This window comes from Rhopilema esculentum, chromosome 6, assembly GCF_057945365.1.
Source record: "Rhopilema esculentum isolate cy_ngs chromosome 6, ASM5794536v1, whole genome shotgun sequence".
NCBI classification, from domain to species: Eukaryota; Metazoa; Cnidaria; class Scyphozoa; order Rhizostomeae; family Rhizostomatidae; genus Rhopilema; species Rhopilema esculentum.
The window spans coordinates 8,749,373-8,772,499 of NC_142820.1; the positions used below are offsets into that span (position 1 = coordinate 8,749,373).

Here is a 23,127-nt window from a genome sequence, read left to right on the forward strand (position 1 = left end):
AAACGAACCCGTTAACTGGGGGGTTCCTTGAAGTATTTCTAGCAGAGGGTGATCTGGCAAAAAATGCGAGTACAAGCTTGAAATGACTTAAACATCTTTAATTTCATACTTACACAAATAACATTATTACAATTTAAGAATTAATTAGTGCTACCTTTTAAGCAAAGACAAAAACGCATCGTGAGGCAGTTCTACATTTCCTATTTTCTTCAGTTTCTTTTTCCCCTCTTTTTGCTTGTCCAGGAGTTTTCTTTTTCGAGTTATATCTCCACCATACTGAAATGTTGAGTGCGATTATGTTACGGGATAGACATACGGTCAAAGCTAAGCTATACTCGGAAAAACACTTGATTTTATTTACTTGATGAGTTTTGATTTACGTTTTCTTGATATATTTGCACGATATTCAACTTCCACAGAAAAGAGGTTTCTTATAAGTCTCTCTATATACAATCCCACAATTCTTTAATTACGTCACATTGGGGGCATGCGCAATGCATTGGTCTTGAAGTCACACATGGCCATTGGAATACCTACACAAAATCATCACTTGACAAACTTGTTTTCTCTCCCCCTTACAATGTCGCTAGATATCAAAACTCTATGGCTGCTGGTGAGAATCTAACTGGCATTGGGAAGATACACGCTTTTAATGAAGGAAGCAACATTGTACGAAGAGGGAGGAAAACAATTTAACAGCAGCATTGAGAACTAAGTAGAGTAGTACAATCCTTGGGTTGTCAACTTTTGAACTTAAATATTCTGCCGTTCCAACTACTTTTCGTACGTTTCTATGCAAAGCAGAGTTTCTATGAGAATCTTTAACACCGTATAACCCATCTCAAAAAGCAATTTCATGATACTCCATTTTAGATTAGGTAGTTTCTTTACTCACACATTTAGCTGTCACATCTTTTCGTAGTGGTCGCACCCTGCAAGTTGAAAATAGAGAAACTTTTAACAAGCAACTTGAAAAGGCAGATAATCTAGACCAAGGTAGATGATTTTATCCTTTCTCAGTTATTTATATCTATGTTTAATACCGAATGTATCCACCTTTTTATTTCATTTCCAATGAGTTGCAAATACATTCGAAGGCCTGTCAACAATGTAGCCTCTACTTGTACAACCCATTTCAATTAAGCAAACACAATGGTTGCATAAAAGCATTCTTATTATCGCATAGGGTACTATGTTTGCTGTTTTTTACTAAATGAAAAGTCCTTTATAGAGTACTAGCATTTTCAACTTCTCCTCCAATACATGTTAAAATAAAGAAGATCTCTTTAACTGATATTGGCAAGCAATAAAACAAATTAACCCTTGTGAAAACTGCCACTTTTCGGACGGACAAAAAGTTTCAATTTTTTATGAGAGTCACTTATTAACAAAAATGTAACATATTTCATATAAACTTACGATTCCCTGGCCACAATCTTCCCTCTCACCGCACCTTGTATCACGACTTCATAGAGCTGCCTAGATATAACATGGATAAAGGTTATACTGAGAAAAAAGAAAGTAGCATGAATAGTGCAGGGGTGGAAAAGGTCCAGCGTCCAGGGAAAATTTGTCCTACCTAGACCAAAAGCGAGGGAGTTATGGTTTAGCGCCAGTACGGGTGGAAATCGTAATCCAAACTTCAAAAAGAAGTGCTGATCATCGTTGCAGGCAAGAGAAAGATGCAATATCGAGTATACAGTACTGAAGAGGAATGACCCCCTAATCGTTTGCAAATTTTCTGGCATGCTTTCATTTCCAAGCTTTGCCTCATTGGTAACACGTGCTGCGTACCTAGGGCTGTATTCTACTAAAATAGTTCCCGCAAATCGCAGAATATTTTTCTTCTACATTGTAAAGCTAATTCTTCAGTTAATAATCAATAACTTAAAGTTGCTTACTGACCTTGGTATTAACTCTTTTAACTTCGCACACAAAGCTTTTCCTACCGTCTTGGTTTGTGATTCATGTGTTATGCAACTTAGTGCATCAACTGGCTTGCCATTCAGTAGAATATCCAACTAAAATAGACATCTTGTCACTGTAACAAGGCTTTACAAAACTATTTCATTTCTCTATGGTACAAAGTACTGAAAAAGGCACACATCAACAGGAAACTATCGAATTTTCGTAACTGAAACCGTTAGCTATGTTTTATATCAAAGCTGCATTCTGAGGGGATTAACAAAAAAATTCCTACAATGATAAATTTTGAATGATAAAAATCATTTAAAATTATCAATTATTGTATCTTACTCAGTGAGAATATCATATTTTTACTCGTGTGAATCACGCTTACAAGTATTTGCATTCTCCCATTCTCGGTTTAATTTTTGGCTGTGTACGTATAAATCGTTGAAAAAATTGTGTGTTTAAAGCCACCTAAAAACGCAAAGTCATCTCATAAAGGTTTATTTACAAACAATGCCATAAGAAGTCTTTCCTTGAGTTTTTTCTTTCTTTTACCTTTGTTATTTTAGTTTCTTGATAGCCAGTTTCTTCGTAGTCAAAACTAGAAAAGATAAAAACATCAGTTTTTAAACATCAAGTTAAAAATCAGTTTTTCAACATAGATTGGGTAAATAGCAAAAATTATAACAAAATCTAGATTTGAATGCTCTCGTGTATTAATAGCCTTATTCTAGAAACAAGTTCTACTCTTGCGCGCTCTTAAACGGGTTCCGAAAACGTTTTCCGCCAATTCGAATACTGCTTTTTGGAGTTAGTGGCTTATTTCGCTGACCATACCAATAAAAAACATACCATGACAACGATAAAAATTATTTCAAGGCACTACTCAACAATGTCGTTGACCCCAAACGATATTCTAAAACCACTTCATTAATAGTTGGATCTTGACTTGAACCCCATGTAAAACTGCTTTTTGCATATACTTTGTACAGCTTTTTAGTACTTAAAGTCCTTTCCTTTGGGAAATCAAAGGAGAATGCACAGAATCATTGGGGACGATTCGCCCCGTGAGCTTTTCAATTCCAAGCACTCTTGACAGCATTAAAAAGCATGCATTGCTGGTTAGTTTTATTTCCGTTTAAAATCGTAACGCAGCTCCGACTCAAAACTACTCTAGTGTGAAAAATGGCGACGAAAGGACTAAGCGGCCTAAGTAAACAAAGCAAATTAGGTTTCCATGATGCTGACAAGGTATTTTATTTCTCTATTCTTTACCATACTATACGTATATAAAGTTTTAAGCAATATCAAACATATTCAGACAGATCCCGAGAAATGGCAGATGCTTTAAACCTTGTAAAGTGATTGAGATGACCTAAGGCAGCAGCATCTGTTTTGTGAATTTGTTCACTCTCGAAGGATGACACGACTGAATTTGGTTGTCTCTAAACTTTTCTCATTACGCTAGACATGACGTAAACCACACATAAGAACTGCGCTACAACCACTGCAAAGCATGCTTCCGAGTGGTGGATATGAGGAATTTATCTAAAGCAACAAAAGGAGCCTTCTTCGTGCTATCAATTTCGCCCAAACATCTGGCATATAGCTGGATTTCGTTTGATTGCCCGAAGCGGGATATCTTTTCACTGATTTTTCAAGCGTAAGCATTAATTAATTCTGGTTTTAAAACCTATTGACATACGAACGATCTACCATAAAAGAAACACCAGTTTGACTAAATGAGCCTTCGGTAGTGGCACAGAAAAGCGGAAATATAACACAAGGTACTTAAAGTATAATTGTCGTCTCCTACGTTCCACGTGGTATAAAGTGTGGGAAATGCTCAAAAAGTGAACAGAAGTTTATAACCACGTGGGGATGAAAAATTACGTGGAAATGAGGCGTCGGAATACGCTTTTTCGTACCATTTTGAAATATCATTTAAAGTTTGAGATCAAATAAGAGCATTTTGCATTGAAAATTACCTTGCATATCCTGATGATATTGACTTTAGCTGATCATAAAAGTCAATCACAACTTCGCTCAGTGGCAAAGCATATTTTAGCATCACTCGTGTTTCGTCGAGATAACTCATATCCAACTGTTCTCCACGCTTGCTCTACAAATTTAGTTGATAATTCGTCATTCACATGATCATAACTTAATACTGACCCAACTAACTTTACTTTAGCAGATTCCCGTTCGTCGCGTAACATAAATTTATCATATAAATAAAACTTATTAGCTTAAGAAAAACAAAGTACTCTGGGCATCGTCGTCAGTTCAAAATTAGTTTTTGATACATTGATGAATAATCTTTGTCTCAAGGCCATGATACAGCTAGATTATCCAGCAAAGAGACTTTCCTTAATGGTATTTGTCTATATCAAGGCATCATTCGATTGCGTTTTGTGCTGACTCCCTTCACGAGGAATAAGGCGAATTATTTGACTTCAGACAAATCTGTAGGTTGTAATATAAAACCTGCAAAAACTAAACCCTGAGAACACCGTAAAGCATTTGAGAGAATTATTTGGGAGACGAGAAGCGGATTAGAAAATGGAACGACAGAAAAACAAGCTTTGAATCGCCTAGTTATCAAATTGTAGGATAGATGTTTTGTTAGGAAGATGTATCCATAATTCAAAAATCTTTAGGTTTTAAAGATGATACGATCGTGACCACGATACCAGCCGGTGAAAAATTCAAACTTTTAGATATATTCAGGATTGAGTCGTGACATCAATTTTTGATTGGGAATGCATGTGAAACAATACCTGACACAAAGTGATAATTCTCCCCATGTACTCTTCTGGGAATATAATTGTGCCTGTAACTATTGGCTCAAGGAACTGTTCAACTATAGTTATATCAGGAAACTGCAAGAAAAGAGGTTTCATATCAAGAAAAAGTCAGCAGAAAACAAGTTAAAACTTAACTTCATATTTTGACAACAATCAACTGAAAAAGATGGCTGATTTAGAGAAAAGAATCAACAATAGCGACTGATAAACAATATTATTTGTACCTGCGATGGAGTTAATATTTCAATTTCTTTTAATTCCTTTTTTCTAGTTATTGCTGAAAAAACAAGAAATTTTGAGTTTCAAAAATCACAGTCAAAGAAATTGTTACCATTTGAAAAACCATTAAAGCATTGAAAGGTAGGCACCTTTGGAGATAAGAAAAGTAAATAAATTTTGAATATCTTAGAAATCTCTTAGAAAGTTGCAGGAATAAAGCAAATACCCTAAATTTTGTCGAAAATACGAAATCGATACGAGTTCAAAAATCTACACGATACGATCAAACTCCTTAGAGATTCAACGAAACTCTACACGACGACGAATGTCAAAGACCGTGCTCTCCATATTTCAATTGGAGATCACTCTTATGTATCCAAAGCGAAAACCATTTTATTGCAAGTAAGCTCAAGTAGTTCTCTGTAATGAAAATCTTTAACTGAAATCAGCAAATTAATTCAATATTTACGGCATATTAAAGCTTACCTTTATAAGGTACATTTGGTGTTGTAACAATGACAGATATCCCATACTCCTAAAAGATAGGTAATTTTTTTTGAGAGAAAACATAAAGGCAGTGGTAGAGGGACTAGCCCCGTTCTTCTACTGCGTGGATCTTTGAAATTCTACTAAAACTCGATTAAGCAATAGCTACGATATATATGCAGCATAGAAAAATGCATCAATTTGGCATACTGAAACTCAAAAACCATCGTTTTTGGATTCCGCAAGGATTTTCGTCCTGACAGATGTCGAATACCAGCAACCTAGTAGCGTTCAAAATGGCCCAGATCAAGACTAATCCATTCTATATTGCGAACAGCCATATTAACTATTCGTTTCTGATACAAAATTGTTGCTAAGATACAAGGAAAATCGACTTTATATGGAAGATAATAAAAATGGTTTTCATTTGTTCAAAACCGCTTTAGAACATTAATAACTTAACAGCTTCGAAATGATAAAATCAGACAAAAATAAGTGATATTTCTTTGTCATTTTCCTTTTCTTAATATTTAGCTTTATTTAAACCAATCCACTGAACACGCCTCAAACTGTCGGCTGCAGACTGGTTTTCACACCATATAAGGGCTCATCAGTACATCTAGACTGAACGAGGACCTTAAGCTGGCCTAAAGCCAGCAATAAGGCTGTCAGTGACAATGATGTAAAACTGCCAAACATTAATATTGCAAAAGAAACAAAGAGGATTACAATCTACCAACCTGTTCTAGTCTCTGCCTGAAGACATCCATATGCAAAACACCAAGAAACCCTATTCTCCATCCTTGACCAAGGGCAGCACTAAACAGGACAGAAAAAAATATTAAAACTACCTGAAAACACAGACCATGTGCTTCGCAATTGCTTTTTGTATCGCATTCGTGGACAAGCGAATAAAATTAATATTTGAGATTTTTAAGGTCTAACTGCATAAAAATAAAGTTGGTCTATGAATTCTGCAAGGTTTACATAAAATAAAATACGTCCCATTAAATTAATTGAAAATATTTTTAGTAAATTTACATCTGATATTGCATCTTTTATTGCCGTTGGAAAAAGTGGCACTGAGACGCAGATAAAATTTGGAAAACTCCCAAGTAACCTCAAAACAAACGGTAAATACGTTTGTTCAAAACTTCTTCTATGCGGTTTCCACAAGTAAACTTAAGACAACAGATATTACCAGAGAACGGACATTTTCCTTACCATGGAGATTAACTGGGGTTCTACAAGTTTCAGATATTTGTATGTAGTTGTTTAACATGATATCATTTTATCTGCTGCTTCACAACATTCGTCATTTTTAAAGCATAGTCTGTATATTTTTAACTATATAATACCAACATTCTTAATTTCAGGGCCATCCTAGTCTATATGTCATCTGTTCGACAAAATGCAAGTAAAGGTATGTACTTTATGTTTGGCTAACAAACCATTTAGCGAGCCCAAACTATGCCAGAAGATGACAAACGTGCCAGTAATGTTTGGGACATCTTCATAAAATGTCTTTTTTGAACCTTATCGTGAAAGGTTTGTATCATAACGAAAATTCTTTCAAGAAAAAAGCAAGTTAGACGTTGAATTGAAGTTTACGAGGAGATTGCATAATCGAGCTTGCAAATAGGAAAACAACGATTTGGAAAATTTTGAAAATCTTTTTGGGGAGATTAAAAAAAATGGCGAAATAAGACAAGAATTATTTCGCTGCATCAGCAATTATTAAAAGCTCTCTATGTTCCATGTCTATAAATCATCGACAATAATGCACTGCAACAAAAATGCTCACGTGCACTCAACCGACAAGACCAACCAAAAAGGACCTTATAACACGTCTTTGATCGAGCAGAAATCACGCAATCTAGCATTTACCTGTTGTCCGGGTGTACAGTTACACTAGAGTCATTCAAGGTCAACTTGTCAATTGCCAATCGAAGTGCAACATAGGAAGCTTGATCTGTGGGATATATTCCTGCGAACACCTATGAAGTGATGCATTACGTATCAGATCTGCAAATCATGTGATAATGGCTAGCTTGCAGTGATAATAACGCCTCGTCACCAATGTGTAAAAGGACAGTATACACGATAAAAGTAAAAACACGAACATTAAGGAGAGTCATGTAGAAAGAAAGAATAGTTATAAAACTGATATCAAACTATCCAACTGAGAAATGCAATAATGGATAGATCTAACAGTTTTTAGTTTATATTGTCTCCAATACTGTTCACGTTAAAAACAATTCTACATGCAAACAAAAATGTTAAAATATAGGAAAAATAGGGGGTACCAAAAATAATTTTTCTCTATAAATTTGTAACCAATTGAGGATACTCTGAGATAACGAGGCTCGTTTCAAAGCCATTTGCAGAGGTTTTGTTGGGTCGGGTAAGTTCCTTCTTGGTCACTGGGATGTCACAATGTACCAATCGTCGTCAGCTTTAAGAATATTAAAGGAACGTTCCGTAAGTAGATTGTTCTAAAGCGAGTTAGCAAAATAAGGCTGGCACTTCTGAAATGAAATTGTTTCACAGAACTCTGGTATGTTAATGTATGTCACCAATAAGGCTAACGCGGTCTCCAAAAATCATTGCCTTACCATTGGTTTTGGCCTTCTAAAACCGGGAAGCGGATGGACTGCTTTAGTCGGACTGCAAAATGTATCACCAATTAACGCTTCTTGAGTCCTTCGCATTCCTGTAACCACATATCCAACTTGACCTGCAGATCTTGAAAAGACTGCAACTTGAAAATCGAAGGGACGATTGATACTCCATAATGAACTGCCAAGTTCAGTTTGGCAAGTTGGCAAATGTAGATACTAAGAGATGCGTTTTTCATGACAATTAAATTTTTCGGGTGAATTATTCCCATCAAAAAGCTGCATAATTACAAGGCAAGCAAAACTTACAGGTTACTTGTCGCATGTTCTGTCGGATTCAAAACGCCTAAATCGATGACATCGTATGTTTCCTTCGTTGCTAATGAATAAATGCGATCACCTACGATCAGATCGTGAAAACATTTTGAGGAAATCAATTGCCAAAAGGTTTACAGAGGCATAATATAACGAAAAATAATACTGCATAAATAATGCTAGAGCACATCTATCTTCAGAACAGCGAAAAAGAAAGTAAAAGGTGGCATAAGAATGAACAACAAGATTCTACGACCAAACAAATACCAAGAATTGAGAAAATAATGCGATAATGAGAAAAGTGTGGTCGACATGGTGCTAGAGACGAGCGCTAAGGGGGGGGGGGCGTTCTACAGAACATCTATCAATGCACAAAAATAATTGCTGAAAGAAAAATTAAGCCATAGAATATGATAACAATTGAGGTTTTAAGGACAAGTTGAGGACAAAACCATCAAATGCCGACGTTATTGGGAAGGCAGAGAGATACTTGCTGCAGAGAGGGGGTTGGAAGGTAAACTTGTATTTTTGGGTTTTAAGGCCCCTTTACTGTCTGTGCTGACTTTCTAGGTCAGATGGATGCTTAACTCATATAGAAAAGAGAAAAGGGAAAGGTTGAATAAAAGAAAGCAAAGTTCACATGCAAGTAAAGGAAACGACAAGGGCGAAAGAACCAATGAGAAGAAAAGCTCTTTGGCAACGTAGAGAGTTTGCATCTTTTCTGCATTCACGAATTGATGTAATTTGCACGTATTTGTAGAAATTCTTGAATGAACCTCAAAACATTACCTGAAAACTATGAAAAGTACGTAAAACTATTCACGATTATCTGCAGTATTTCATCGGTAATTCACCCTGGTTGCCATGTACTCGCTGCGCTGCTAAAGGCATTTTAATGAAATGAAGTTGTCTTGACATACCTTTCTTTAAAGATCCATCTATTAGTGCAACCAGGCAGATTACCCCTCTGTATTGATCAAACCAAGAGTCGAACAGCAGTGCTTTAAAGGGATCCTTTCTTTTACCAGAAGGGCTATAACATTAACAAAAAACGAAAATTATTCAATTAATAACAAGCTAAAATAATGATCTTCTAAACTTCATTACGAAAACCTACCATAAAAATTTATTTCTTCCGCATAAAATTTTAATTTGGTTGAACTGGCTTCACAGATAGAAGTCCATAGCGACAAACCGTACATTCAAATGCATGGAAAGTTATCATGCAATAAAGTTTAAGATCTTTTCCAAGGCCATCACTTTAAAAGGAAACATGTCAGTTTGTGCTGAGTTTCGAGCTTGGATACAGCATAGGATACACTGAACTGTGCAAAGCAACAAAAATCATCGGTGACTAACTAAGCAAGTAATTGACATGTTCCCTTACTTTAAAGGTGCCGTAGAGGGGACGCTCGAGACGGCTCAGACACTATTCTATAATTCAGAGAGTTTTCGAAAGGGGGAGGCTTAACCCCCTTCACATTTTGGTGAGCACATGTTGGGTTGAACAAGGTCTGTGTTGGCAACCCGTTATTATGCTATAGATTTTCCGTGAATGTGCAATTTCCTAGCAGTCATATCTAGTCGATGAATAATTTGAATTATTTCATAAACACATTTTTCAACACAAAGGCATGTACACTGGGTTTGGTCACGGGTGTGGCTCCTAGACGTTGCTAGTAGCACAATCCTGCTAACTATTTAGGACTGTCCCCTGCCGCAAGCCTGTCATCTCTACTATATATGCGTTAACATTTCTATCACGCACTTCGTTTGTAAGAACCCATCTCTTGAAGTCTCATATCTACCTAAATAGATCACTTCTATTAAACGTATAAATGGAAACAAACTTCGGATCTTGAGTCATTTTCAGGTTTAGCTACAACCGTATTAAACTTCACACACCTTGGAATCTTTGAGCATATACGTTCAATTAATGCTTCTATGCCTAGGCCAGTCTTGGCTGAGACCTACAACAAACGTTACGACGTGCTGATAGAATATAAAGAAAACAGAAAAGTACACAAAAGAACAAAAAGGAGCAACTTTCTATTTTGCTCAGATCTTTTGCCAATGCAATTTCAAGATGATAAACAAAAAAAATATGGCTAAAAGAAAACCAACAATTTAAAATGTTCCCAAAAGTTACATCTCTTGATGCATTTGCGTCGAACACCAAAGTCGATCATCTGTTATCTAGCATGGCTGTTCCTAATGTCAGCTGTAATTTACTTTTTACATGCGCTGCGAACGGATTAAACAATTCCTGGATTCAGGATATATATATGTTTCGCTCCTTCAAGCTTCGTAACAACAATAAATATTGGCAGATAAATTACGAGAATTGCATTAAGAAGAATTTCATATTAAATCTAAATCCAATGCAAGTTGATTACAAAATGTAATTTTGCCTAATAAACAGAGGAGACGAAGCGCAGCAAGAAAAGACCCCTCAGATACAATACTAGTCCATGACGTGAAAAGCAGAATAAACTTTTGTGCAAGAAACAATCTTCACAGGATCTTTACTAATTCATCAACATTAGTTCAAACCCCTTGCTTAAGTAAAATATGCATGCATTCACTGTTATCAATGGCATTGCATTTCTTAACCAATAACATAGTCAAATGCCTGGTTAAGAGATTTGGTACACCACCTTCTGCAATGTATTGCGTTGCTTTTGACAAGTTTATCGCAAAGTTGGAAAGATCATCAAGGGGACACTGGAGCACATTTTAGAGGGGCGGCGGCTCTAAGCAAACGGGTAAACTTTTATGGTAGATTTTGCACCAATATCTTTGATGCCACAACCTTAAAATCGTAGTTCAACAAAAAAGTGAGGCGGCTACAGTTTTTGCCTGATACATCATTATTCAACCATACTGAATTTATGAGTTTCTCCAAGCATTGAGACAACATAAACTCACTCTTAAAATTTCCTCTTTATCAAATCCGAAAACATTTTCCAATTGTTTAGACACTCTTCCTGGAGCAGCTGACTTTAGATCCACCTAAAAAATAATTAAACTTTAATATAAATAATATTTTTTAGAATCAGCTGTTTGCAAAAACTTACGGCAATTTAATTTATTATGATAGAAATAAAATTTTGTTGTGCTTCGATTGCTTGAAAATGAATGGCGCCTTCCTAAATTTAGCACACGGAAATAAATAATTTCAAAGAAATGGAAGATTACAAGCACCAGGCTTGGCTTTCAAATAAAATATTCATCAGCTTTAATAATTAGAGGTGTTTGCTGTTAGTAAAAAATTATTTTCATGCAGAACAGCATAACAATAAGCTTAGAGAATTTTTATGTCGAGATTGCTTTGAATTTCAAGTTTGTTTGCATCACAATTAGCTCGAAAGATCCACTTTGACACCCAAACTATAGTTTGAAAAACAGAAAATAAAGACTTTCCCGCTAGGTTTATTTCAGACAAAAGTATACCCAAGACTTGATCTCCTAAGAACTTTTATTGATAATTGTTGAAAATGTGAATTTAATTCAGTAACAGACTGTTTGTGGGGAAACACTGAGTAAAATACTCAACTATTAAGGATAATATTCTGAAAAAATTAATGTACGGAGATTACGTTGATTGGCTCTTCACGCAATAGGGCAGCCTCATTCTGCAGGAATAATTATGAACATAAACCCGATTACTTTTGTACTCTACTTCTTCCTTCTTTCGTCAGCTGTATTTTTTGGCTTATACCCCAAAACGTGATGTGAATATTGGTCAATAACGAGAAAACAGGCCTCACTTGGTATTGTGAAATACCAAAACAAATACACAAGGAAAAAATAACAACGGTAAGCGACACCCACCTTGTTCAGTACAGGAATAACAGTTAAATTTGCATTCATTGCCAAGAAAAAATTTGCCACTGTTTGCGCTTGAACACCCTGCATGTTAGAAAGGGCTTTGGTGAAAAACAATCCAGATAAAATCCTCAACCTATTGATGGACCATAAGAGTTTATTGCAAGGGGTTTCACTATATCAAACATATCAAATACAATATGTCTCTTTTGTTATCACAGGGACGCTAGTAAGGCTGGGGTCACATTGTAGGGCTAGGGTTAGGGTTGGTGCTCGAATTTTCAGAAAAAAAGGTCTGTGCTCCAGTTAAGTTTTTGCGTATTCTCAGTTCTTGGATTACAACGACTGGGCTTAAAGGAATTCGACAAATACTAAAAGTTGCCGAAGCCATCCGCCGATCAACAATTGACCAATCAGTGAGCATGATACCACTCACCCACCTATTGATTGGCTTACATTGATTGACAAATGGCACAAGTCATTTAAGTATCTGTCTATTGCCTTTAAAATTTAGTCAACTTTACAGATGGTGCTGACAATCATAATATTTAAAAAGCTTTTTGTTCTTCTTGACAATCCTGAAATATAAATTGCTATAAAAATACCTATGCTGTCAGACTTTGAAATGAATATCATCGAAGAAAAAGGTGAATCTTCTTTAAAAAATTATTGAGCACGCCTATGATAATTATATACATGAATAATAATAGATCACTGTGCGTGGTTCAGCCATGCCTAAATGGTGGTGTTACATAATATCGTGTTATATAATTTCATAACAGCGATGAAAACAAAGCAATTTGTAATGAAAATTCTTCTTACAGAAAAGATATTTCAGTTTGGTGAAAATGACGTCGAAGAAAGCTTAAGCTACTGGGCTTTCGATATTACAAAATAAACACTTTCTACAAATATTTTTCTTGCTAATCTCTCGAGCATCCTCAAGCAAACATACATAGACAACTAAAAGTATCGCTACCAAAAGTGTTTATTCCACAAAGCTAATCAAAACATCTGGTCACGATTCTGAACACAGCGTATAGCAAACATCGATCAGGTGTTGTTGCAGCTGTTAATTCAATTTGTTTCATTTAATTTTCGCTTCTTCGACACATTGAGCACTATTCAAGTGTCATTTGACAAATTTTCAACAAGTTACTTTAAAATTATACAATTTATCAATTTGTAAATGCTGGTAGCTATAATTCCCAGCTGAAATGACAAAAATATACTTTAATTACATCGAAGGAAATTAAGAGAAATGTTTTTGGTCTTTCTGTTTTAACTTTTTGCATTTTTTTGCAAATTGCCGTTGAGAATGCATTCTCTGATCAGCTTTTCTATCCAGTAGAGGTATTCTTAAGAATATTTGCACACAGATCACCTAAAAAATTAACTTTTAAGCCAGAAAAATCTGACTTATAATGAAATGCCTAAGCCCTAGTGTACCAAACATTCCTTTTTAAAATCTGCAGATATGTGTAATTTTGTTGTTGATGTCAAAAAGCATGTCGTTGTGTTGTTGTTAATCCGATTTTTAAACTACCAACTGACCGTGGTGTTTGTCTTTCATCATTCTTATTGATGCAGAATAAACGTGTTCAAAACAAGAAAGTTTTTGGCAAATGATCGAAACCCGCTTTGTCCCTCTTCTTCGAAACATTTTCTTTCAGGTGCTGAATTTCAGAATAATTCCCGAAAATTGATTACCGAAGTGATGGCGTCACAAAAATCTATTTTTAGTATTTTTTTCATAGAATTTCCCGCAAAGGCATGGCATCAATGTGAAACATACTTAGAGAGATACTTAAACATACTTAAAAATTTTCAAGGGCCCGAGACCGAGCCCCTTATCCTCCATATTATATTAACATTAGCTACGTCACTGGAATCATAGTCAATATGCTAAAATTACTGATGTTAGTAAATTATTAGTAGCAGAGTGCCTAAAAGCGAATTTGAAATCTTCACATGATACCAACTTAAGGTTTCGATAAGTGATTTTTAACGAGAACGAGAGCCGACCTATAATCAGCAAAAGGCAAGCGAATAAAAACTTTTGGACTGTTCCATTGTAGCAGTATCTATGGAGGCGACTCACCTGCGCAGCGTCGACCACCAAAACCACTCCTTGGCACGCAGCAAGAGATCTTGACACTTCATAGTTAAAATCAACATGACCCTAAAAAATTGAATTAAATAAGAAAAGAAGTGTAATTGTGAAGGATAGCCCTTTTTTAAACGACACAAGACAACTTGATGTTAAGAAGACAGTTTGAACCGTAAAATGGCGCTATGTATAGCCTTCTTGAAGGCTCAAAGTCTCTTACCCAAAAACGTATGGACAACAAGATTTACGTAACTAAGTATTCAAGTATAACAAAATTTTTCCACTTGAAACAACATCATGAAACAACCAAACACGGTATTTGCAAAATTCAATTCACGGTGATGGTGATGAGCCTAAACAATGATAAATTCAACTCCCCGAGCTCACAGGTTACAGCTGGTTTCCATTACCCCCATTTTTGGTTTGAAAGAGATCATATTGATACTACCTCAAATGGTCACGAAGTCTTAACCTTCTTTGCTAAACATATCACGGGTAATGAAATCTAAGCAGGTACAAAATATTATGGTATTGCCTTTAAAAACATTCTCACAAGAAAAAGTCAATATGCTTTTATTTTTGCGATCCTTAATCAATGGCAGTTGAAGGAGTCTTTGATTAGTAGAAACATTATTCTTTTTAGCAATGAACTCCTTAAAAATTCCAAAATTGTTGAATCACTTCTTGATTACAATGTATTTTGTTTATCATATTCATATCTAGGGGTATCTAGAGACACAGATAGTAGCCAAATAGAGAATCGATCATACGGATTGCCAAGAGCTTCAATTTTGAAAATGCACATTATCAGAGAATTAGACGAATCTTATACTAATCCTTTATAGATGGTCAAAGTCACACGTGTAGCAATGAAAAAGTCGATATTGTTGCAATATCAATTAGAATAATCACATGTGACAACGATTAACGCGAAAAACCACAAATCTGCCATCCTTGAAAATATCTAATTTGATTCAAACAGCTCTAGGGCCGACTAAGCAGCTGCTTACACAGCTATCTAGTTTTAATATACAGTCAATTGAAACATGCGAGAGAATGACAAGTTAAAATCACTCATAGCTTCAATCGAGCACAGAAAGAGCCAATCGGATCCTTTGAATCAAAGATCAATAATACCTCTTTGACATTGACATCTATTATTGATTTGCGAGAAAAAGAAGACTGAGCCGATCAATTATTAACACTTTCTTCTCTGATAAATATTTTGAGGAGAAGCGAGGAGTCGTCAAAGGTAAACAGTAAGCATGTCAAACTTTTACAATAAGAGTGAGTGAACTGCCAGAAGAACATTGTAATCAGCAACAAAGACAAACCGAAGAATTCGACATCATATTGCCGAAAACATGAAAGCTCTCAAGAATCGTTGGTTTTAAATCGCAATACATTGATTTGTGACTTAAGTGGAATTCGTATCATCTTTTTGACATCATATAAGTTGGAAACTCTTATCTGAATCAAAAATCCAGCGTAATGAATAGATGCAATCCTTGACAGAGCAGGCCCAACATTATTTCACATAGGCCATTAGAAGGAAGATGACAAAACAGGAAATTCACACAGAGTCACAATACAGTTTTGTACGAAAACGAATAGATTTGTTTAAGAAAGAACGATTGCGCGCTAGTGAAGGTTTCAGCCCATAACTCAGATTGGCGCTTGTAGGAAGAACACATTAGAAGAGCATATTGGTCGAGAAAAAGGGAGTTAAAAGAAATATCTCTCTTAACGTTGACCAAAGATAAAATTAAATCACTTCCTGATAAAATAGATATCCACAAAAGCAAGAAAGATATGAATGCTACTTATTTGTGGACGCCGTATCCCGCAGTACATTGCATCGGCCATATGTATGTCCTCGTAGCGCTAGAAATATCGTGCCTTGTGCCTTCTTTTCTCATTAACACCGTGCTATTTTACGTATTGATCACTAATAGTGAAAACCAACATTCGTCACAGAATATTTTCTCGAAATCTATGACTGCAGCAGATCTGCTTATCTCCGGGGTATGCCAGCCATTGTTTGTTGCGTCTGTGCTTTATATAAAAAGCACTGATTCCATCATTATTGCAAACATTCATCGATGCACATTTATCTTGACGTCGATCGCCTGTGCAGCTTCAGTTTCTAGCCTTACATCATCATGCGTTCAGAGGTACATCCAAATAGTCTACCCGTTCAAATACGAGTCGATTTTCACTCCAAGTCGTCTTTGGGTGTCTCTAATTAATATATGGCTAGGTGGCATAGCTTCAATGACTATGTTGCTTATCAAGGGCTTAGATCCCGTCATATTCTACTTATTTGTGTTATCAATAATATTAGTCATTCTTCTTGCGTTTGTGTTCATCTATCTACACACCATCCGCATCATTGGAAGGTTAATTTTGCCATCAGGGGAAGGTTTTACGCCAAATTCGTGGAGGAAAGCTACAAAAACAAATGCAATATCAATAACTGTATTTGCTGCTCTATGGCTACCATTTACGATTATTGGGGTTCTTTTCCATTTGCAAAACAAAACAAGAACATGGATACCCTCGACTGAACTGTATGTTTGCAACAGCCATACCACAACCCAAGCAACACTGTTTCTATATTCAATTTTTTTGGCACATTTTCATTCTCTTCTTAATCCAATTGTACACACGCTGAGAAACAGTTACATTAGATCGGCTGTTGTGTCTTTAATGAGACGAGTTTCTAACAGGGTTAGGAAGACAGACCGCCTAAGCAAAAACCGTACTTTACAACAAACCTTCAGAGAAAGCATCACCAGGAAGACACAAAAAATTTCAACTTCAACGACCCCCTTTGAATGTCGGCATCCAATCGACAGTGGCAGCCCATTTAAGTTATGTCCTATACTAGCACCTTATGGACAATTGAAAGAAAACAACAAAAGAAACAAAGAAAGTTTCTTTAAAGCATCAGTCTCTCAAGCATGGGAAAAACGAAGTGACGTTGAAAAACGATAACTGGCAGGGTTGAACCAAGACTACTATACATATTATCAGATTGCCGCAGTCACATTTTTAGCAAGATGGTGGAGTAACCCTTTGCAAGAATAAAGAAAATGATGCATTAAACTACTGACAAATTTGAGGTATTTGAGTACAAGAAAGCAATTTGCGAATTTATTGAAGAAAAGTATGACGAAAAGAAAGAGTTTTCCAAGCATAACCCTTGAATCATGCCCATTTACCTATCGGGCCAATGCCTTTAGCATATGAGTTGATTCTGACGTACACGCGTTTAATTAAGGCCTCGCGCCCTCTCTCGGATTCAGGATTCGATCTAAACCAATTTTGCACTTTACAATATTTTGGAACATTCATGGTTCCTTTTGTACTTTATCCATTCTTATCTTTTGGACCATAATGGAAATGAGGTCAACTTATTTATGCTATACTTGCCACAATAAATCAGGATGCTTCTAACTTTAATTCTTAAACAATGTAATCATATCGATTACATTATGCCTAGTTTCATATCATTTGATCTCTGTAAATTACTTTGTGCCAATTTGTATATACACACGTACGACTGTTTGCAAGAACAGTCTCTCTTTATTTGCAATCGGCTGTTGATTCTTACCTACCTGTCAACTACTGGGCACCTTCTTAATCCGACAGGAAATAATTATCTTGCTCAATGCATGTTTTTCCTTAATTTTTCACTGTTCTAAATTTATCAACAGACATACAACTTAACCGAGAGAGAAGATTATAACCAAGGGTTCTAAAGTATCTAAATGCTTTCACAAACATAAATAGACGGGGGCTGGCATTGAACGACGTGCATTTTTCGCTTTGGTTTCTTAAGTGTTAGGGGTGTAGTGCGAAAAAAATAGCAAGTGGGGGGGGGGGGGGGGGTGGGGGAGCTCTTGCGCAAAAACGTTCCAAAAAAATAGCAAAAGTAGAAATTGGCTACTTATCGGCATTAGCAAGAGAAGCTCAGTCTCCCTTCCTGTTCCAGCTGGTATTTAATGTTCCAGCAAATTCCTTCTAAGAACTGCTAGAATATGGCAGTGATATGTACTAAATTAAATAGAATATGGCAGTAAATCTTTGATATATACTGAATTGTCGGTGCATGATTATCCGTTAGTGCATCACGTGGCTTATAAAAGTTACTTTTTACCGGTCAGAGCTATATCACTTTTGGTGTATATAATAGGACGGTTTCAAATTGCTACCCCAATTTTCAGGCTTAAAGCGATGATCAGGCACTTTATACCACGTTGGTTCGATATGAAAAAACAAACTAAGCAAATAAATCATGCTTACCGGAGTATCGATTAGGTTAAGCAAGAATTTTCCGTTGTTCTTGTGATGCACCATAGAAGCTGTCTATGAAAAAGCGTTGCATCAGATCATTTAAATGCATCAGATACCTATTTATAAAGGGACTTGAATACATTAAGACAAATTGTCATATTTTTGTATTTTTCACCATAAGCAGCAAGAAAATATTGAACATCTGTATTATATACGAGTTTTCCCTAGATTCGCAAGCTAGAATGCAACTTGAGTAGCACTATGCTAAAATGTTTTCAAAGGTCCTTGAAGGGATAAGCAGATTATATCTGCATTATATTCTGACAGTTTTTCTCATAGCTCTCCTACTTTATGCTTTTTTATCCAGTGCGGAACTTGTGCGCCAGTGCGAAACTTGTTCGCAAGCGCAGAACTTGTTCGCAAGCGCAGAACTTGTGCGCCAGTGCCGAACTTATGCGCCAGTGCTGAACTTGTGCGCCAGTGCCGAACCTGTGCGCCAGTGCCGAACTTGTGCGCCAGTGCCGAACTTATGCGCCACTACGGAGCAGATAGATTTTATGCACCTAAATTATCAAAAGTGAAATGAAATTTCTGGGTTTTTGTAAATGAAATGAAATTTCTCAAACATTCGTTCAAAAATTCCTTTTGAGGAATAACAGCGATGGATTTAAGCTCTATAACTTTAATATTGAAACATTAATGCATAAACATCAATTCCGCTGCTAAAATATCCAATTAGGAACAGAATTAGTCAAATGAACCTGAGCACTCCTTGCCCACAAAACAATGCCATTTAATGCTAAAATGATTGTAACACTTTATAAGACTGTGATTAAATCATGTCTAATTACTTCAGGTCAACAAGTAGCAAAATTGTTAAATAACAAGATGACAGCTTTGTGGATAGCTATGTGCAGGTGCCTGTCCTTTTCATGTTTTTTAAATGACACAAAAAAGGCCTAGGAGTGAAAAAATTATTTTTTAATTATACGGATAGCTCCAGCTGCTACAAAATGATGCTATTTTCGCAGAGGATGTGGCAGCTAATGATTTGACATTGTTTGTAAACAATTTTGAACGTGATGCAGGGCCTAGAAAATTCTTGTTGTTGAATTTAGAAAAATTAGCATTTTGCCGGTAAACTGAAGAAAAAATTTTCTCGAAAAATTCGAAAATCATGAAGAAAAAGCCTGGTAGTCATTTAGGTTCTTTAAGCAATTCAAAAACATAAGTATGGCCCTAGACGCACCGAACAAGATTTCAGGAAGAACTTCTGACACACTTAATCTCTACTGTTTATAGAGAAAAGAAGTTCAGCCTGTTAGTGAACAAATGCTGATTATCCATTGCGCCCACCCAAATTGCCACTGAACCAAATTCACTAATCCTTCAAAGGTTCCGTCGTCCTGCCCCAGAGCAGGACGATCACTGGAAAACGGAAATGATTAGCAATTAACGCATTTTTCTGGTGCCACAGAATACCCAAAGTCAAATCGTTCTTTGTTTTAAAACACATTACATTAGCCTAACAGCAAACAATCACTTCACAAACGAACTGCAGCGCGCTCAAATTTCCAAGCGGAAATCGGATTATCTTTGTCAAACTTGAAAAAGTATTCTCGATTTTCCACTTTGACAGAGATGATGAGTTTTATGTCAGAAATCAGTGCGTCTAGGGCCTATAACTCCCAATAAAATATCATAGAGTCAATAATCAGAATTTTGAAATTGGCTTTTTTACCACACTCAGAAAAGCTTCCAATTTCTACTAATTGTAAAAAAATTCAGCAATCTGTTGTTTTGCAGACCTCCCAGGAAATGCTCCACTTTCTGCAAACAGTGCAAACTATTTTCTCGTTCACTGTGTCGCTCATAAATTCTTGGTGCGATTAGCAGATTTCAAATCAGTTCTTATATTATCCTATCAGGGTTAGTTCCGGACCTACTCATGGCCTTGAAACCACATACCCTGAGTACCAGAGCCTAAGAAATTGGAAAGGAATCTCCATTCTTCTCCTGATTTCTCAGGCTCTGATACCCAGGCTAAAGATCACAAGCAGCCCAAACATTTCCCCCACCATCTCAAATAAACTTATTCATTTTCAAAACTGAAACTTGACAGATTGATATATTTACCTGTGCTTTTACTGTAATCCCTCTTTCCCTTTCAACTTGCAGTTTGTCAAGAACTTGCTTGTTTTTAGAATTTTGTGCAATCGCACCTTTAAGTAAGAAATGATAATATTCATAATGTTCATGAAGTCTGATAGAGGAAAACAAAAACATTCAACAAAAAAGTTTATGGATTACAAATAAATCTAAAACATAGAAAAGGCATTTATCGAACATTAGAAGTAAGGCTGTGCATGGGTGGATCTAGGGTCAAAAATGCATAAAAATACTTGTCAAAAATTTATATAATCTTGCTGACAATTGCGATGTTTATTCTTTGCATTATCAACATCATATAAGCAACACATGCTTGAGCTATTGATGCAGCTCCAACAGTCAATATTCAAAATGAAAAGATAAATCCTTTTCTATTACCTTTTAAACATTTCTAAACAGTGACAATTTTCATTAAAGATTTCAAGTTCAGGCTGCCAACAGGATTGTAATTTAAATTTGGTGGTATCGCATTCCAAATACCACCCTATCAAATCAACTCTAGAGCCTTCAAAAATTTGTGCAAAAAAGATAAGATAAATTAAATTTTCATTACCTGTATGTTCTAAGAGACGATCAGCCAATGTACTCTTGCCATGGTCTACATGGGCAATAACACTAAAATTTCTTATATTTTCTTGAGGGATGTCAGATACTTCGAATACTTTCTAAAACAAAAAAATCACCACCTTTATTAAATTTTACAACTGCTGAAGATTTCAAAAACCGTAAAAAACTCTAAATTTTATTGAAAAACTATCTTTTGTTTTTAATATGAATTTCTTTTATTAACTTCCAAATTATTAACTTTTATTAACTCCATGGGTTCATTGATAAACAATTTATTTAAAGGAATTAATGCAAAAATTTAAATTCTGAATAAATTACATTCAATTAAAGCCAAAAATGTATAGTTAGCATAGGACTGTATATCACATAAGGTGCACAGTAATTTAGATACTCAAACAAAACTCAAAATTAAACTTACTGGTTTTTCCTCTTTTTGTTTTTCAGTAATGAGACCATTCTTCTGAACTGAACAACAAACATTTCTCCATATTCTTGAATAGAATGAAATTTGACTTACAAATCACTGAAGAGTTAAATAGTCACAAATGACTAAGCAAGTAAGTGAGCATAGTTTTAAGATTTTGATATGGAAGATTCAAAAGTCTTTAGGTTACAAAAACTGTGAAACCATATCTTGCTTACAGTTGTTATATCTTGTTAAATGCTTGTTTTTTTTCTACTTTTTATCCTGGTTAGTAGTTTTTATTTCAATCAGACAAATCAAAACCAAATAGATCAGGGTTTCAAATTTTTTAACCATTTCATAAAAGTCTTTAATAATTTTTGCAGCAGTCCATTAAGTGTAGAGCTGGGGTGCACATATTGCCAAAACCTATCATAAGTCATTCTAATTTTGATATTGAAATAGAATGAGCATAATAAAAGGTGCTTTTACAAATAAAAATTCAATATGCATGAAAATATGGCCTCTCTTATCACAGAGCTGATTCTTATTACTCCAGCAACTTGTAAATTTTCCTTCGTTGTCAATACTTTGATCTCCACATGCCTTTAGATCCACGTGCCAAATTACAAGAGGATGAAGCATTTCTGGATGAGAAAGTCTTTAATCTGTGTTTATAGTTTTCTCATTTATCAGGATTGCTTACAATAACTGCTATTTTGGAATCTGATTGAGACTATGGATCTCAAGGATTGGTGCTTCTAAATAACAGAAGAGTAAATTTTCCTTCTGTCCAGAATGAGGTTTATATGAAATGCATCCTGGAAAAGGACGTAAGCTTCCTGTCAAAAAAAAGTGATTTAAGAATTAAGAAATGCTTACAAATAGATATGATGATAAGCCTAGAAAGTTTGTTTTTGTTAAATCTTCAAGAATGACGTAGCCAGCTGCGCCAGGAAATTTCAGAAAAGGGGCGGTACCTTTTTGTTGGAAATTATCAAACCTCTTTCAAGTTTCAGTGATGTCAAAATTTAGTGGATCTGCCTATCCCAACACCACCTCCTGCCAATTTCTCTATAGACAAATCTCGAGCGTCTACTTAGGTTCTGAAAGTTTCTGAAACCCAACAGTTTCTGAAAGGGGGGTATACTTAGGTCAAACTTGTAAAAAATAATACAACCACTGATTTTTTTTAGCGCGCAATTTAATCTTACCTCGTGGATTTTCCTAGATGTCTGCACACAGTGGGTGCCAACTTTTTATACAGCATATTATCATAAAATGGCGTTTAATTCTGTAGCAGCACCGGTCCTCATCATGCTTTTATATGCAGAGAGTCAGACTCAAACCACAATCTTCCAGGATGTCACAAACTTTTATGAAAGGTAGAAATCT

General features: G+C 35.6%; 1 protein-coding gene across 1 annotated transcript; it reads right to left on the reverse strand.

Annotated features, from left to right (window-relative positions):
- Window positions 1–75: 75 nt before the first annotated feature.
- LOC135686031 (translation factor GUF1 homolog, mitochondrial) lies at window positions 76–23,127 on the reverse strand. The gene is made up of 23 exons (XM_065202178.2): window positions 22,947–23,127; window positions 21,748–21,820; window positions 21,316–21,427; window positions 20,730–20,815; window positions 18,603–18,665; window positions 14,286–14,366; window positions 12,191–12,268; window positions 11,285–11,368; window positions 10,262–10,326; window positions 9,277–9,389; window positions 8,351–8,441; window positions 8,039–8,168; window positions 7,311–7,420; window positions 6,164–6,242; window positions 5,424–5,472; window positions 4,943–4,995; window positions 4,692–4,793; window positions 3,900–4,033; window positions 2,467–2,512; window positions 1,906–2,021; window positions 1,420–1,479; window positions 896–932; window positions 76–276 (listed from the first exon to the last, which is right to left on the reverse strand). Exons 1-23 carry the CDS (start codon window positions 23,000–23,002, stop codon window positions 151–153), a joined length of 1,944 nt encoding a protein of 647 aa, XP_065058250.2. The 5' UTR covers window positions 23,003–23,127; the 3' UTR covers window positions 76–150.

What these genes read in the sequence shown, in the direction of transcription:
- LOC135686031 (XM_065202178.2), bottom strand. Translation starts at nt 23,002, where the DNA reads ATGCTGTATAAAAAGTTGGCACCCACTGTGTGCAGACATCTAGGAAAA. An exon ending in GGATTACAGTAAAAGCACAG is followed by an intron (nt 18,666 to 20,729) that starts GTAAATATATCA and finishes GCTTTTTCATAG; the next exon opens with ACAGCTTCTATGGTGCATCA. An exon ending in TTAGAAGGCCAAAACCAATG is followed by an intron (nt 7,421 to 8,038) that starts GTAAGGCAATGA and finishes ATCACTTCATAG; the next exon opens with GTGTTCGCAGGAATATATCC.